The 17,164-nt window shown below is 43.0% G+C and overlaps 1 protein-coding gene across 1 annotated transcript in view; it reads left to right on the forward strand.

Annotated features, from left to right (window-relative positions):
- Positions 1-17,164, forward strand: part of dnah1 (dynein, axonemal, heavy chain 1) — a 524,711-nt gene that overhangs the window by 319,858 nt on the left and 187,689 nt on the right. Inside the window, exon 40 of the mRNA XM_041191637.1 lies at positions 8,321-8,422. Within this exon, the coding sequence (XP_041047571.1) occupies positions 8,321-8,422 (102 nt within the window). The remainder of the gene's footprint in view (positions 1-8,320; positions 8,423-17,164) is intronic.

Genomic DNA, 17,164 nt, shown 5'->3' on the forward strand with positions numbered 1-17,164 from the left:
CAGGAGTAAGTCGATGGCTTATGTTGTCTGCCACATCATTTCAAGTCTCTTACTTGGACTTAAGGGAGTGGAAATGAAGGCTGTACCAAGGAGAATGGCCAGGGTGAAAGAGAATAACGGTTTTATTAGGAACCACATTAAAGGTGGAGGTGAGGGCACAATCAAGCAATCAGTAGCTGCAGAAATGTTGTGATGAATGGAGGATGATAGGTTGGACAGTTGGGATTTTGAAAGTGCAATTTTAGGTGAATTGGTGAATAGTTTTATCCAGTGGTGGATATGAAGGAGGTAAGACTGGGGTGAAGAAGGATATGAGTGAAGATTGATGCAAGGAAATGATCAGAGATGGCTTTATCTGTGATTGATATGATTGGACTAGCAAGATCATGTGAGGTGGCAACATCAAGGAGATGGTGTAAATATGGGATTGGGAGTTTGCATAGAGGAAGAGATTAAGGAGATTAAGAGGGCAGTGAATCCATAGGAAAGAGAGCGTGATGAATTGAGATGGAGGTTGAGAAATCATTTGGTGCAGAGGTTGGCAAACGAAAGTAGTGAAGATATCTTGGTGAGAAAATTTTTATCATACTTGGGAGAGTGATAGAGAATGAAAGGTGAGGGTGTGGAACAAGGTGAGGTGCTCAAAGGAGGAGAAAGTACCAGAAGAGTAGGGGATCAGGCCAAGGTATGATCTGGTGATAAACACCAAACTGCCACCATGATGTCTTGGCAGGGCAAATGTTGGAAGATACAGCCAGGCAGGGTAAAGGTGTCATAACCCCTCAGCCAGGTTTCCATAAAGACCATGATCGTATAATGTTGATGAAATCATCCACAAAAGGTTCATTAAGGATAGGGGCTTGTTCAGAAGGGAGATGCATAGCAGGCTGGTGAGAGCTGATCTACTGGCAGAGTCCACAGAGTCAGCAGTGGGAACGGATGAGTTGGAGAGGAAGGGGATAGTCAAAATTAGTTCCCGGCAGAAGTACTGGGATAGGCAATTAGGGCTGCTGCTCATAATGAGCCAGTGCCAAATGCCTCGATGAACCCTTTGGAAGATGCCAGGAGAAGCAAAGGGAGAAGCTTTAGACTTATCTAAAGTGGGAATCAAAGGGGGAAGGCAGCAAGAGAGCAGGAAGGCTGATGAGTGCTGAAAGGTTGAGGTAGGGAATTGAGCTGCAGAGTACCTGAGAGAGTGGAGAAGTGAAAGGAAGATGATAGAAGAGGTCTAGGAAGGGTAAAGGGATAAAAAAAAGAAAGACCAAATGTGGAAACGGAGTGTTAGGCTGTGGTCTGGATTGGCAGCCAAACTGCAAACATGAATGGATTCAAGAAAATCTCAAGTTACTTAGGTCAAGTTACATAAAGACCTAACAGAAAACAGGAAATAGGAGGTATTAGGACAGAGCCCAGAGTTAAAGTCAGCGATCCCATGGTGGGATAACAGTGATGTAGGTAGGGTGGAGTTAGCAGAAGCATCGACAAGCTGCTGTCCAAGTTCGGAGGCAGATATAGCGAGTGATGTCCAGAAGCTATTTGAGAGGTAGACTGTCAGAGGACATGGAATGAAGATCCAGGATGTGTACAGAGTCAGTTGCAGGATCAGAGAGATGAGTCCAGGTTGGAGAACACCATGAAATCCAGAATTTTCAGCCCAAGAAAGTTATTTTCTAGCCAGGAACAGACTGAAGCTGAAAACTCAGTATAAGTAGTGGCCAGTCACAGGCTCAGCCAGAGATTGAACACAGGGGAGGAGAGGCAATGGTGTAGTGGTATTGTCGCTGGACTAGTAATCCAGAGACCCAGGGTAATGCTGTGAGGACCCGGGTTCGAATCCTGGAATTTGAATTCAATAAAAATCTGGAATTAAAAGTCTGATGACTGTGAAACCATAGTCAAATGTTGTAAAATCCCATCTGGTTCAGTAATGCCCTTTGGGGAAAGGAAATCTGCTATCCTTACCTGGTCTGGCCTATGTATGACTCCAGAGCCACAGCACTGTGGTTGACCCATAGATGCCCTCTGAAATGGCCATTTGAAAAGGAATGAAACCGGACAGATCACCTGGCATCAACCTAGGCACTGGAAACGACAATGGCAAACACAGCCCCGTCGACCCTGCAAAGTGCTCCTTACTAACATCTGGGGGCTAGTGCCAAAATTGGAAGAGTTGTCTCACAGACTAATCAAGCAACAGCCTGCTATAGTATTCCATCATCATCATTCCAATCATATCTTACAGACACCACCTTCACCATCCCTGGGTATGCCCTGTCCCACCGGCAGGACAGACCCAGCAGAGGAGGCAGCACAGTGGTATACAGCTGGGAGGGAGTTGCCCTGGGATTCCCCAACAATTAACTCTGGATCCCATAAAGTCTCATCAGAGCAAACATGGACAGTGAAACCTCCTGCTGATTGCCATGTACCGCCCTCCTTCAGCTGATGAATCACTGCTCCTCTATGTTGAACACCACTTGGAGGAAGCACTGAGGGTGGCAAGGGCACAGAATGTAATCTGAGTTCAATGTGGCTTGGTAGCACCACTATTGACAGAGCTGGCTGAGTCATAAAGGACGTAGCTGCTAGATTGGGCCTGCGGCAGGTGGTGAGGGAACCAAACTGAGGGAAAAACATACGTGACCTCATCCTCACCAGCCTGCCTGCTACAGATGCACCTGTCCATGACAGTATTGGTAGGAGTGACCACCCCACAGTCGTCGCGGAGACGAAGTCCCGCCTTCACATTGAGGATACCCTCCATCATGTGTAGCACCACCACCATGCTAAATGGGATAAATTTCAAACAGATCTAGCAACTCAAGACTGAGCATCCATGAGGCACTGTGGGCCATCAACAGCTGCAGAATTGTACTCAACCATAATCTGTAATCTCATGGCCAGGCATATCCCCCACTCTACCATTACCATCAAGCCAGGTGATCAATTCTGGTTCAATGAAGAGTGGAGGAGGTCATGCCAGGAGCAACACCAGGCATAACTAAAAATAAGGTGTCAACCTGGTGAAACTATAACATAGGACTACTTGCGTGCCAAACAGCACAAGCAGCAAGTGATAGACAGGGCTAAGCAATCCCACAATCAATGGATCAGATCTAAACTCTGCAGTCCTGCCACATCCAGTTGTGAATGGTGGCGGACAATTAAACAACTCACTGGAGGAGGAGGCTCCACAAATATCCCCATTCTCAATGATGGAGGAGCCCAGCACATCAGTGCAAAAGATAAGGCTGAAGCATTTGCTACAATCTTCAGCCAGACGTGCTGAGTCGACAATCCATCTCGGCCTCCTCTGGAGGTCCCTAGCATCACAGATGCCAGTCTTCAGCCAATTCAATTCAAGCCACATGATATCAAGAAATGGCTGAAGGCATTGGATAGTGCAAAGACTATGGGCCCTGACAATATTCTGGCAATAGTACTGAAGACTTGTGCTCCAGAACTTGCCGCACCCGTAGCCAAGCTGTTCCAGTACAACTACAACACTGGCACCTACCCGGCCATGTGGAAAATTGCCCAGGCATGTCCTGTACACGAAAAGCAGGACAAATCCAACCCGACCAATTACTGCCCTATCAGTCTACTCTCGATCATCAGTAAAATAATGGAAGGGGTCATCAACAGTGCTATCAAGTGGCACTTGCTTAGCAATAACCTGCTCACTGACTCCCAGTTTGGGTTCCGCCAGGGCCACTCTGCTCCTGACCTCATTACAGCCGTGGTTCAAACACGGACAAAAGAGCTGAACACCAGAGATGAGGCAAGAGTGACTGCCCTTGACATCAAGGCCGCATTTGACCGAGTGGTAACAAGGAGCCCTAGCGAAACTGGAGTCATTGGGAATCGGGGGAAAACTCTCTGCTGGTTGGAGACATACCTAGCACAAAGGAAGATGTTTGTGGTTGTTGGAGATCAATCATCTCAGCTGCAGGACTTCACTGCAGGAATTCTTCAGGGTAGTGTCCTTGGCCCAACCATCTTCTGCTGCTTTACCTTCCTTCCATCATAAGGTCAGAAGTGGGGATGTTAGCTGATGACTACACAATATTCAGCACCATTCACAACTCTTCAGATACTGAAGCAGTCCATATCCAAATGAAGCAAGATCTGGACAATATCCAGGCTTGGGCTGACAAGTGGCAAGTAACATTCGCACCACACAAATGCCAGGCAATGACGATCTCCAACAAGAGAGAATCTAACCATCGCCCCTTGATGTTCAATGGCATTACCATCACTGAATCCCCCACTATCAACATCCTGGGGGGTTACCATTGACCAGAAACTGGACTAGCCATATAAATACTGTGGCTACAAGAGCAGGCCAGAGGCTAGGAATCCAGCAAAGAGTAACTCATCTCCTGACTCCCCAGAGCCTGTCCACCATGTACAACGCACAAGTCAGAAGTGTGATGAAATACTCCCCATTTGCCTGGATGAGTGCAGCTCCCACAACACTCAAGAAACTTGACACTGTCTAGGACAAATCAGCCTGCTTGATTGGCACCCCATCGACAAACATTCACTCCCTCCACCACTGATGCACAGTGGCAGAAGTGCATACCATCTACAAGATGCACTGCTGAAACTCACCAAGGCTTCCTTAGGCAGCACCTTCCAAACTCACGACTGTAACCATCTAGAAGGACAAGGGCAGCAGATGGATGGGAATACCACCACTTGGAAGTTCCCCTCCAAGTCACTCACCATCCTGACTTGGAAACATATCGCCGTTCCTTCACTGTCACTGGGTCAAAATCCTGGAACTCCCTCCCTAACAGCATTGTGGGTGTAGCTACACCACATGGACTGCTGCGGTTCAAGAAGGCAGCTCATCACCACCTTCTCAAGGGCAACTGGGGATGGGCAATAAAAGCTGGCCCAGCCAGTGAAGCCCACATCCCGTGAATGAATTAAAAAAATCGCAGTTGTGATAGGGGAACGGCAGTAAACTGATCAAAATTTGGTAGTACAGAACTTGAGTATTGCTGAGAAAAGACAGTTTGTCAAAGCTTTTCATCTTGCACTCCAGGTCAATTTACAATGTCAGGGGAAGCAACAACTTTATATCGTATGAGAAGAGAGGGCTGATTGGTTGGCAAGTAGACTCTGATCGAGGCGTTACCTTGGAGAATTCTCCAGTTAATGGTGACTGGCAGTTAACTGCCCAACATTGTTTGAAATTTAAACCAGGCAGCTTAACTCTGATTGGTCAAAGCATTATGACCGGGATGGGAGGAGTGCGCGTATGATCTAGCCCCATAACTATGCAGGCTGTACCATTAATTTAAAAGTTTAATTTCCTTACCAAAATAGCCAATCATATATTTCTCCCACTGGTGCCCAGAATAAGAGTCTTCAACCAGGCCTTTTTCAATGAACTCAGAAAAATTGTTTATTATAAGACAAGACTTATTTTTAACAAGTTGCAAGTACTGGTTAACACACAATTGTAATCAGGAAGTATAGCTATCTATCTCTTCCTAAAAAAATCCCCCAGCGTGCATGCAGTCACATACACAGACAAACAAAGGACAAACAAATAGAGTCTCTCTCTGCAGAGATTGGCTTTAGAGAATGTGCATTATAAAATAAAGGATAAAGTTTGCAGGGTCTCAACACTGTCGACCTGGAGCTCCCTCATGTGAAGACGGACTGCTGGTCCCAGTGGACATTTGGAAGGTCTAATGAACTGGTCACAGCTTTGCAGGTTAAACTGCAGACCAGGTACACTCAGATGCTGGTTCTCTGGCTATAGGTTGATAGCCACACACAATTTTAGGCAAGATAGAGAGTGAGAGAGCCAGTTACGGTAGCCTTCCTTCCACATCACGTTCCCCAACAAGACTGTCTTCAAAACCAGCAGATTCCCAACTTAAGTTATTTTTCTCTCTCCCATGTGATTACCAGCAAGTTACCAACCTTTGCCTTTTCAATCTTTTTCTCCACAATTAAAGTGATTGCTGTTCGAAACAAACAAGCAGATCTTCCTCAAATACCATAAAGGTCAGGCGATTTCTTGGAAGAGGCCTCCCTGTTTATAGCTCCAGGGTGAACTTATGACCTTTTTAAAAAAAAAATCCCAGGTTAGCATCCAAATATCCAGATAATGCCATCTCCTTCCATTTTGTAAAGAAAAATTCAGCCTTGAGAGATATGATTTTTGTTTAGCTGAAACAGGGACAATATGTGTACATGTTCTTCCTGTCTATTTACAACCTATGGTCGTACTTAGATGAGGGCACTAAGTATAACATGTTTAAGTTTGATGATGATACAAAATTTGACATCTACAAGATGCACTGCAGAAACTCATCAAGGTTTCCTTAGGCAGCACCTTCCAAACCCATGACCGTCACCATCTAGAAGGACAAAGGTAGCAGGTGCACCGGAACACCACCACCTGCATCTTCCCCACAAGCCACACACCATCCTATATTACTGGAACTATATTACTGTTCCTTCACTGTCACGGGGCCAAAATCCTGGAATTCCATTCTTAACAGCATTGTGGGTTTGCCTACACCGCATAGACTGCAGCGTTTCAAGAAGGCAGCACATTACCACCCTCCCAAGGGCAATCAGGAATGAGCAATATATGCTGGCCGATCCAGCAGCGTCCATAGCCCATGAACGAATAAAAAGAAGGTAAGAAAGTAAATGGTAAGAAGGACACAGAAAGCCTGCAGAAAGGTGTAGACAGGCTAGCTGAGTTGCAAGAACCTGGGGGAATGTTAAGTTATCCGCTTTGATAGGAAAAATAAAAAAGAATATTTTTTGAATGACGAGAGACTCGGAAATGTTTGCATTCAGAGGAACCTAGGCATCCTGGTAGATGAATCACAGAAAGTTAACATGCCTCTGAATGTAACCTCTTGAAAGTCAAATGCTATTTTTGGCTTTTGTTGCAAAGTGATCGGAGTATAAGATTTTTAAAAATCTTATTACAATTCGATAGGGCATTGGTGAGGCTGTGCACAGTTTTAATCTCCTTACCTAAGGAAGGACATGCTTGCTGTAGAGGGAATGCAACAAAGGTTCACTAGACTGTGTCCTGGGGTGAGGGGATTGTCCTTTGAGGACCGATTGAGTAAACTAGGCCTGTATTCCTTGGTGTTTAGAAAAATGAGAAGTGATCTAAATGAAACATAAAAAATTCTTAAGGAACTTGATAGGGTAGATGCTGAAAAAATTTCACCTGGCTAAAGAATCTAGAACATGAGGTCGCCATCTCAGAATTAGGTTCGACCATTTAGGATTATGATGAAGATAAATTTCTTTACTCAAAGAATTGTAAATCTTTTGAATGCTCTACTTCAGAGCTCTGTGGAGTATGTTCAAGAATGTAGAAGAATGGAAGAGTTCAGTAGATATTCGGGTACTAAGGTAATTAGGGTAATTGATAGTGCAGGAAGGTGGACTCGAATCAGAAGACCTTGTTGAATGGCAGAAAAAGTTTGAAGGGCCCAATGACCTATTCCACCTCCTATTTCTTAGGTTCTTATGTTCTTGTCTTCACAAATGCAGACTTTCATTTTCTCACACACCCTCTCTGTCTCATATAAATATATAACGTTACAAGATCGAGGCAAAATAAACATTTTGTCAAGGTTTTTCCTTTCAAGGAAGGGAGGGCTCACGGGACAGTGGAGACTGCAACTTTCCTCATGGGGCCCAGACAAGCACACTTTTCCTGGCCCCACAAATAAAAGTTTTGGACTTGCCTGAAGGACCTCTTGATTAGCAGCAGATCTGTTCCTTGCTAGCAGGATTATCACAGCAGTGTCTCTGCTCAGACCGGAGTTAAAACTGCTTTGGGGTCCTATTGACATAATATTTATGATAATTATATGAGGCACACACCTACTTTATGCGGCACCTCATCTACCTGCAGTCTAAAGTAGGACATTTTGAGATGCATTGATAAATAAACTATTTTTAACTGTCCTGCTACATAGTTTCTGCTGGGCAGTAGGGTTAAAACAGATCCATCTGTCTATTTTACTCACCCAGATTAAACGAGAGTTGAGAAACATTTCAGAAGACTTGGAGGTGACTAAATATTGAAATTTTGTAAAGTTTTTTGGGATGCCTTTCTAATGTTGCCACAACAGGGCAATCAGAGTAATTCTTCCCCATCCAAAGCAATGTAAATGGCTGAAGAAGGTCTTTTAATACACTGAAGATAATTATCACAAATATTTGCTAATCACTGGTTTGTGATTTACCTTTTGGATTGTATAAATTAAAATGCCAAAATTAATAATCTATCAAATAATCTATTATCTTCATATGCTAGATCGCTCTTTCTTTCCCTGCAAATGGGCTGGTGTATGATTACAAACTGGATGATGCTGGTTTCAGCAGCACGAGACATGAAGATGAGGATATCGAGAGCAAAGTAAGTAAATTGATGGGGCTGTGCTACCAGGAACTTCAATGCTTGAACTGATCTACTTGGATAACCTAATAATATTCTTCTTCTAATATTTTGTTAACTGAGTCTCCGGAAAACACTTACTAGGTGGATCGAAGTGGATGTGAATAAAAATATCACAACAGCCCAAAGAGCCTGTCACTCATCTATGGGTATCTTTATTAAAAATTATTTGGTTTGATAGCAGCAAATAATATACTCCCACATTACCATTATGCTATACACAGACTTTCTGAATCCCATTATAGACTCCAACTTCCAGATACCTGATAATCTAGATTGAAAAACTTTCAGGCTTCCATTCTTCTATATGCATTGTATCTACTATTACATTGCAGTTTGTATTCCTCCTTGGTGTACATTAGTCTGCATATAAATTGATTGAGCCACTTAATCAAGCAGCTGCCAATCTAAAAACATTATAACAACAACAATAAATAGTATGTAATTGACCTCAAGACCTATTGTTAACATCAACAGTTAGGCAACCCTTCCTTCTCTGGTTTGCAACAACAAGATTAAAGTAAGCACAAGATACTTGACAATGTACGGAACATACCTTATTGGTACCTAATGATTTGCCCAATGTGACAGAGTGTTTTTTTGTCTCAAGTTCTACCTTTCAAGGCCTCTGAAGATCCATTGAAAACAATGCCCCTGAAATGTATAGGTCAAAGATAAGACTTCATGACATATATATTCCTGAATAATTTGAAAATAGTCTATTTACATAAACAATGTAGTCATGGGCATGGATTTTTGCCACAACAAGGAGCCTCTCCATCGTGAAGATGGCAGAAGAGGCCCAAATTGGTAAGTCCTGCCCTGAACACAGCAGCTACTGCTCTTATGGGGCTGGGAATAGACCCAGGTCAGGGGATTTCTGCATGTACGTTTCGTAGAGGCAGCTGCCCATAAAAATCAGCAGCTGTTTTTGTGAAATGTACATATGCAAATCCTGACTTAGGACCATTCTCCACCACCACCACCCCCCCCACCCACCCCCACAATGTGCACAGATTAGACCTGGTAAGAACTGGTATGCATTTGTTTGGATAGCAAGGATACTCTTTTAAAGAGGTTAAGGTATCCCTTTGGATATGGTCCTGGGAGGCCAGGTGCCCTTTGGGAGAGGTAAGGTAGCCTTTGGGATTTCTGAAAGTAGGCATGAATGTATGTAAAAATTAGATAAACTCATGGGGACTGTGAAGCTCATTGAAACTGTCAAAAACAACTGTCAAACGTATCAAGATGAACTGTCAAAGGGAGTTGTCAAAAACAGCTGTCAAACTGTCGAGGCACTTAAAGCTCCTGCCCTTGAACTTTTTGAAATAACTGGAGTGTTAAAAAAATGGCTGCTTGCTATTTCACTCTGTCTGTTGACATAAGCCTTAAAGTTTCCATTACTGGTTTAATGCTGCTGGTCCATTTCACAGTAGGGTGTCTGCCATTTCACAGTTTGATTGACTACTCCAAGTGGTTATAGACTCTTTGAAGTGGGACAATAAATTCCTATGCTTGTTTTTATATGGGATTATACAATTGAATGAAATGTTTGTTGTTATAAGGGATAATGTAGTTGAAGGAATGTAAATATAGTAAATTAGTTTTTTATGAATGACAGTATTTAAAAAATAAAGTCTGCAGTAGACACTTGGAACTTTATTTTATTTAATCTCTGCATGGGTCCCAAGGTCTGCCCATGGTGGATACTGGGTGAGTTGGCATGGTAGGTGTAAGGGAAAAGAGTGATGGGTGGGGGAGAAGTTGGAATGGAGGGTATGAGGGGCCATGGGAATAAATAGAGCTGTTGGTTGGCATGGAGGGTATGAGGGTCAGGGGGTGGGCAGATAATAAACATTAAAAGCAGGAAACAAGCAATGCTTCTCTCTCATAACTGATGAAAGGTATCTAAGCTGAAATGTTAACCTTGTTTCCTTCTCCACAGATGCTGCCTGACCTTCTGAGTATTTCCAACATATTTGGTTCTTGTATAAATCCCCAGGATGCGCAACACATATTTAGTTTACTTCCCCTACAGGGAGTTTAAAGATCCATGCTAGAAGTTACATATAGTTATTTTTTAGACTACAGATTATTTATAAACATTGTCTCTGGAATTAGTTATAGGCTGATTTATCAAGCAGATGTTCCCTGGGGAAATTATACCCGTTAATTTTGCATATCAGGAGACCGTGATGCTCTGTCTACAACTTTCTACTTGTTGAAATCCCAATCAGCACCTTGTGCTCAGAAAATCGGACCCATAGTATTTTACAATATTTTTGAATCGGCCATTTGAATACATTTTTTTGCCTCTTGTTCAGTTCCTCTGAAGCACAAACTCTGGAGAAACTGGTAGGTGTGCTCCTGAGAGGACTTTGCTGTCATTTTAGGAGGTTTCATGACCTCTTAAAATGACAGCATGTTTTTATTTGTTCATGGGATGTGGGTGTATTGACCAACTTAATTGCCCTTGAGAAGGTGGTGGTGAGCCACCTTGAACCGCTGCAGTCCTTGTGGTGTAGGTATACCCGTAGTGCTGTTAGGTAGAGAGTTCTTGGATTATGACCCAGCAACCGAAGGAACAACGATTTTAGTTCCTAGTCAGGATGGGTGGAGGGAAACTTGCAGGTGGTGGTGTTCCCATGTATCTGGTGTCTTTGATCTTGTAAGTGGTTTGGAAGGGGTTGTCAACTGCAATGCATCTTGTAGATGGTACACATTGCTACCATTATGCATCAGTGGTGGAGGGAATGAATGTTCAAGGTGGTAGATGATGCGCTGAGTTGGTGTGCTTTGTTCTAAATGGTGCCAAACTCATCCAGGCAAGTGGAGAGTATTCCATCACACTCCTGACTTGTAGATGGTAGACATGCTTATGGGACTCTGGAAGTGAGTTACTCACCACAGAATTCCCAGTTACAGACCTACTCTTGTTGCCACAGTATTTATGTGGCTGGCCCAGTCAATAGTAACCCCCAGAATATTGATAAAGGGGGAATTCAGTAATGGTAATGCCATTGAATGTCAATTGGCAGAATGAGGCCCTTAAGTGGTCATTAATTGGCAAGTTAGGGGCCTTAATTGGCAGTGGGGCAGGAATGTCGACCATGAGATTTCCCCCCAATCCCCCATAATTTAATCTGAGGGAGGCAGAAGGTGGTAGGGTTCCAATATGCCACCATCCCACCAAATTACATGCCCTTCCCACCTCCAAGCTCACCACCAGCAGGAGCACAAGATTCTGACAGTAAACTCTGTTTCTCTCTACACAGATACTGGCAAGTGTGCAGAATATTTCCACCATTTTCTGTTTTTATTTGATCTCATCCCTCTTCACCTTATGTGAACTTGTCCATGTTCATGAACGGAAAGGGATTTCACTCCCTCGGCGAGCAGCTCACGTGCATCCACAGGCAGTGCATCAATCATGTTAAAGGCTTGCTACTGGGAGATGAGGGTTATCCATTAATGGTCTGGCACACACATGTTCTCTGCATGTCTACAATGACAATGCTACCACAAGGAAAATTATAGAGCAGACTATCAGCATCCTCAAGCTACACTTGCACTGCCTGAACCACTGTGGAGGAGCTCTGCAGTACTCAGATGAATGGAGATTAAGATTTGTGTTGGCATGCTATATGCTGCACAACCTGAATATTATGAAGGACCAACCCTTGCCATCACCTTTCAGATGTAAAACTGAGGTGCAGAAGCACAAAGGGAAGGAGGAGGAAGTGAAGGAGATAGAAGTGCAACAGGAAGTGGGGGAACACAAATCAGAAGGGAGGCTACAATATTAGCAGCATGTTATGGACTTGAATTTCCGGACAGGTTTCTTATTAGAAACATCGAACTTTATTTAAAGGCTGCAGCAGCAGTTACATGCTTCATAAAGCTCCACAACTAGAAGAACTCCCATTCTAAGGTTCTCTGTGCTTACAGCTGATTTATTCACACTATCACATGATACCCTATAAAACACAATAAGTTTTAAAGCTACAGTCACTACATTCCTTAAAGCTTAAGTATATTCCTTAATACATTCCTTCCCCTTTAAATTTTTTGTACAGTTTGTACTTACAAGAACATCTAGCTTCATGACATTATAAGTAGATACACGGGTCATGGAACTATAAGTTCAGTCTCTCAGGTGGTTCCTGACCTGGGTGGAATGTCGTAGTTCCACGATCCTTTCAGGATCCACATTATGTGGAACCACAGCAACATCAATTACCTCTTTAGGCACAGGCAATTCATTGTTACGTACTCCAACAGAGACATCCGGTATGTCTATCCTTGGTTGAACAATTTCAGCAGGAACCACAGGTTTTACAATGGTTACAGGTGAAACATCATTTTGTTGGGGTATCTCCCTTCTGTCTCAAATGATCCACATGTTTGTGGGAGATCTGACCCTCCATTTCTATGTGCTGTGACAAGGGCATGGAAACTATTACACCAGGTAACTAACTCAATCCACCACCGAATTTTCATATGTATACTGCTTCACCAACTGTAAATTCTTGCTCACGATTATGCAAATCGTAAGTTGCTTTTTGATTCCCTTGACTTTTCTCCATCTTCCCTTCTGAATGGTGAAGTATCAAAGGCTTCATTTCATAAGTAACTCTGAAGGTGTTGAACCTGTAGTAGTGTTGGGGGTTGTTCTATAGTGAAACAGGAAACGTGAAAGTTTAGTCTCCAATGATCCTCCTGATAATTTTTTCATCCTAGCTTTAAAAGTCTGTACTGCTCTCTCAGCTAGTTCAATAGAGATGGATGATATGGTGCCATCTTAACGTGTTTGAAACCATTTAGGCTCACAAATCTTTGAAATTCAGCATTAGTAAATGCAGTACCATTGAGGTGAATACTTCTGGCAATCCATGTATAGAAAAGCTATGGCGCAACTTTTCTATAATCGCACCTGACAATGGCAACCTAACCTCGTAAACATCTAGCCATTTGGAATGTGCATCAATTATTAGTAAGAGCTATCCCTGGTCCCTAGTCTGTGCACAAAAATGTATCCGCATAATATTAGAGCCCACCTTTGAATTCATGCAGAAGCAATGGGAGGGATAGCCTTTTCTTCACTGAACAGACCCAAGAGTGGTTTGTGGTCAGACACTATCGTAAAGTGTTGGTCATGTACATATTGATAGCCTAGAAAGGGACCGATGTAATCTATGTCCAGTCTTATCCAGGGCCTACAAGGCCATTCTCATGGGTGTAGTAGAGCCACAACTGGTAAATTTTGTAGTTGTTGGCATTGGTATACGGTGATTATCCATTTTCCTGATACCACCGTCCATGCCCGGCAACCAAATGTAAATTTCCGCGATCATCTTCATTCCTGAGATTCCCAGATGTGCACTCTGCAACTCTGCTAAGAGTGGTTCCCTTCCTTGTGAAGGAACAACTACTCACACTCCCCATAACAGGTTACCATCTTGACTGCTAAATTCATTCCTTTGAGTGAAGAATGGCTTCAATTTGTCAGGGACTAGTTCCTGGGTTCATCCTTTTAACACTTGGTCTCACACTCTGGACAGGACTTGATCACGGTTCGTCCAGTTTCTTATCAGCCTTGAGCAGACTGGTGAGGAATCCAGGAAATTCATCGCTAATACAATCTCTTGGGGAATTGGGCCATGTTCATTGCTCTCCTGCAAAGAAAGGTGACTTAGGACATCGGGATTGGCTATAGCATCCCTCCCTCGTCTGTGCACAAAAGTGTATCCGCAAAAAATTGGAGCCCATCTTTGAATTTGTGCAGAAACTCTGGGAGGGATAGCTTTTCCTTCACTGAACAATCCAAGAGCGGTTTGTGGTCAGACACTATCGTAAAGTGTTGGCCATGTACATATTGATAGAATTTTATTACTCCGAAAATAATCGATAATTCTTCTTTCTCAATTTGCAAATACCCTTTTTCAGCCATGGAAAGGGTCCTAGACACGTAGCCTATCGGTCTTTGTGAACCGTCGTCCATCTTGTGCAATAGCACCGCTTCCACGTCATAGGGGGACACGTCGTAGGTTAGCACCAGTTCCTTTGTTGGGTCATAGTGCACTAATAAGTTTGAAGAGTGCAAGAGTTGTTTAACTTTCATGAAGGCTTCTCTGTGGGGTGACTTCCAAACCCAACGCTGGTTTTTCTTTAATAATGAGTGTAGAGGGGCTAGGACCGTTGATACGTTGGATAGGAATTGACCATAATCAATACCATACCTAAGAATGACTTGAGTTCAGAGACATTTTTAGGTGAAGGTGCCTCCTTAGTAGCTTTAACTTTTTCTTCTACCGGGTGTAACCCTTTGGCATCCACCTGGTGGTCCAAATAAACAACTTTGCTTGCCTGAAAGGTACACTTTTCTTTTTTTTAAGTGCACCCCTGCTTCCAAAAATCATTTCAAGACTTCCTCCAAATTAGCCAAGTGTTCAGCTTCCATGAACCCTGTTATTAGGACGTCGTCCAGGTAGCCCAGGACTTGAGGTAGTCCTTGCAGCAAGTTCTCCGTTGTCCTCTGGAAAATCACGCAGGCTGAAGAAACACCGAAAAGCAGATGCGGGTATTGATATAACCTTTTGTGGGTGTTTATAGTCGCAGACTCTTTGGAGGTGTTATCCAGTTCCAGCTGCTAAGGCACATGACTCATATCTAGTTTAGTATAAGTTGTTCCTCCTAATTTAGCACAGAGATCCTCAATCTTGGGGATAGGGCACTTGTCCAACTTGGCAGCTTTGTTTACTTTTAGCTTACAGATTCGGATGGTCTGACCCGGTTTTAAGACAGGGCCCATAGGTGTTGCCCATTCTGAGAATGGAACTGGCTGTATGACCCCCATCCTCTCTAAACTGTTCAATTTGGTGTCAGTCTTCTCCCTCAGAGCATATGTCACCGGCCTTGCCTTAAAGAAATGAGGAGTTGCTTCCGAGTCAATGTAGACCTTTGATTCTCCCCAATTCATCTCGAAACCCTTGTCATGTTTCTTTAGCAGCTCTGGCAACCCTCCTACTCATAGCTGGAAAATGTCAGACCAATTTAGTTTAATTTCTTTCAACCAACCAGACCTAGAAGGCTTGGTCCTTCGCCTTCTTCTACCATCACTGGGAGATGTGCTTATAATAAACAGGTAGAAAGGTACTACCCTTCACTTGGATAGCTTCGCCAGTATAAGTTTTCAATTTGGCTGAAGTCTGCTCCAAATTCAATTGTTGAGGACCCTTGTTTAAATATTTGAAGGCGTGCTTTCCCACTACAATGTTTGAAGGACCAGTGACCACTTCCATCATTAAAGGTTTTCCATTTAACTGCAGGGTAACAGTGATTGTCTCTGTCTTCCCTACTTTTACGTTAAATAAGGAATAAATATCACAATTGGTGGTTTCTGGTTCTTCCACATTATTCATCCACATTATTCTTCCACATTCTTCAATTAACTTATTTGCTGCCTGGGAGTCTGTCTTAATCTTTATTTACAATACTTCAGTATGTACCATTTTCTATGGCAAAAATAGCACTCCACCTCTATAAAACGGCAAGTTTCAGGAGTATGATTGCTTCCACATCGGTAACATTTCATTTTCAGATCTGGTGCTGAGCTGTTTCCTGTATTTATTTTAAATTTTTGGGTAGCAGGGGCTGTCTCCTGTTTCATGGTGGAGTCCCAGCTTTTCACACCACAGCCGGCTGTCCATTCCCACCCTAACTGGAAAACGGTGCCATTTTGTGCACTTTGTATAGCCTGCGCATCCCCTTCAACACTTTCCATTGTGAGCGCTATTTCCAAAGCTTTTTTAAAATTGAGGTTTATTTCAGCTAATAATCGTTAATTGGCATCGTCTTGCACACCGCAGACCAAACGATCCCTGAGCATATTGCTTAGGGTCTCCCCGAAATCACATCATTCAATCAGTTGTTTCAATTTTGCCACGTATATAGCAATGGCCTCCCTCAGGGCTCTAACCCTCGAATTAAACCTGAACCTCTGCATGATGACTGAAGTTTTGGGTTGAAAGTGTCCCTTAACGAGGTCAGCAACCTTCCAATATTAATGCTGCAGCCACTGGGGAAGTACCTCAGCGAAGTATAAGGATAGGCAAAGACATATGAGAGATAGACACTGAGGGAATGCACTTGGCTGTTTAGAATATTGTGTATGCATTATGTCATGATTGAATTTATAAACTTGGATTTGCATATGCATTTTCTGGTGGTTTTTATTTTAGTTTTGATGGAAAGATGCTGAGCTGATGTTTAGTGATAGAGGAAATGTAATAATTGTAAGACGTTTGATGAAGGGGAGACGCAGTTGAGATTACTAATATTGCTGAAGAAAAAGAGACATTTTTTGTCAAAGCTTTTCATCTTGCAAAACGGAAAGCTTCGACAAAAACGTCTCTTCTTTCAGCAATACTCAAGTTTTGTACTATTGGTATTGTGCATGAATCATTTGACCAATTCTTCAAATTGGAAGCATTCAGGGCCATAAAACTTTGGTTAAATTATAGGCTTTACTCCCGCAAATGTTTTTAGGGATTACCCAATTTCTCCCCCCTTATGTCCTTAGCTCTTATTGGGCAGAATCTTCTATTCTTAGGCTTTGAGCGTGAATTGGGACCATTTCCAAATGCTGATCCCACTCTTGATGTCAGGGCACCCGCCTTGGAGATCTTCCCAGAGGTGACCAAT

Source organism: Carcharodon carcharias, chromosome 7 (genome assembly GCF_017639515.1).
Source record: "Carcharodon carcharias isolate sCarCar2 chromosome 7, sCarCar2.pri, whole genome shotgun sequence".
NCBI lineage: Eukaryota > Metazoa > Chordata > Chondrichthyes > Lamniformes > Lamnidae > Carcharodon > Carcharodon carcharias.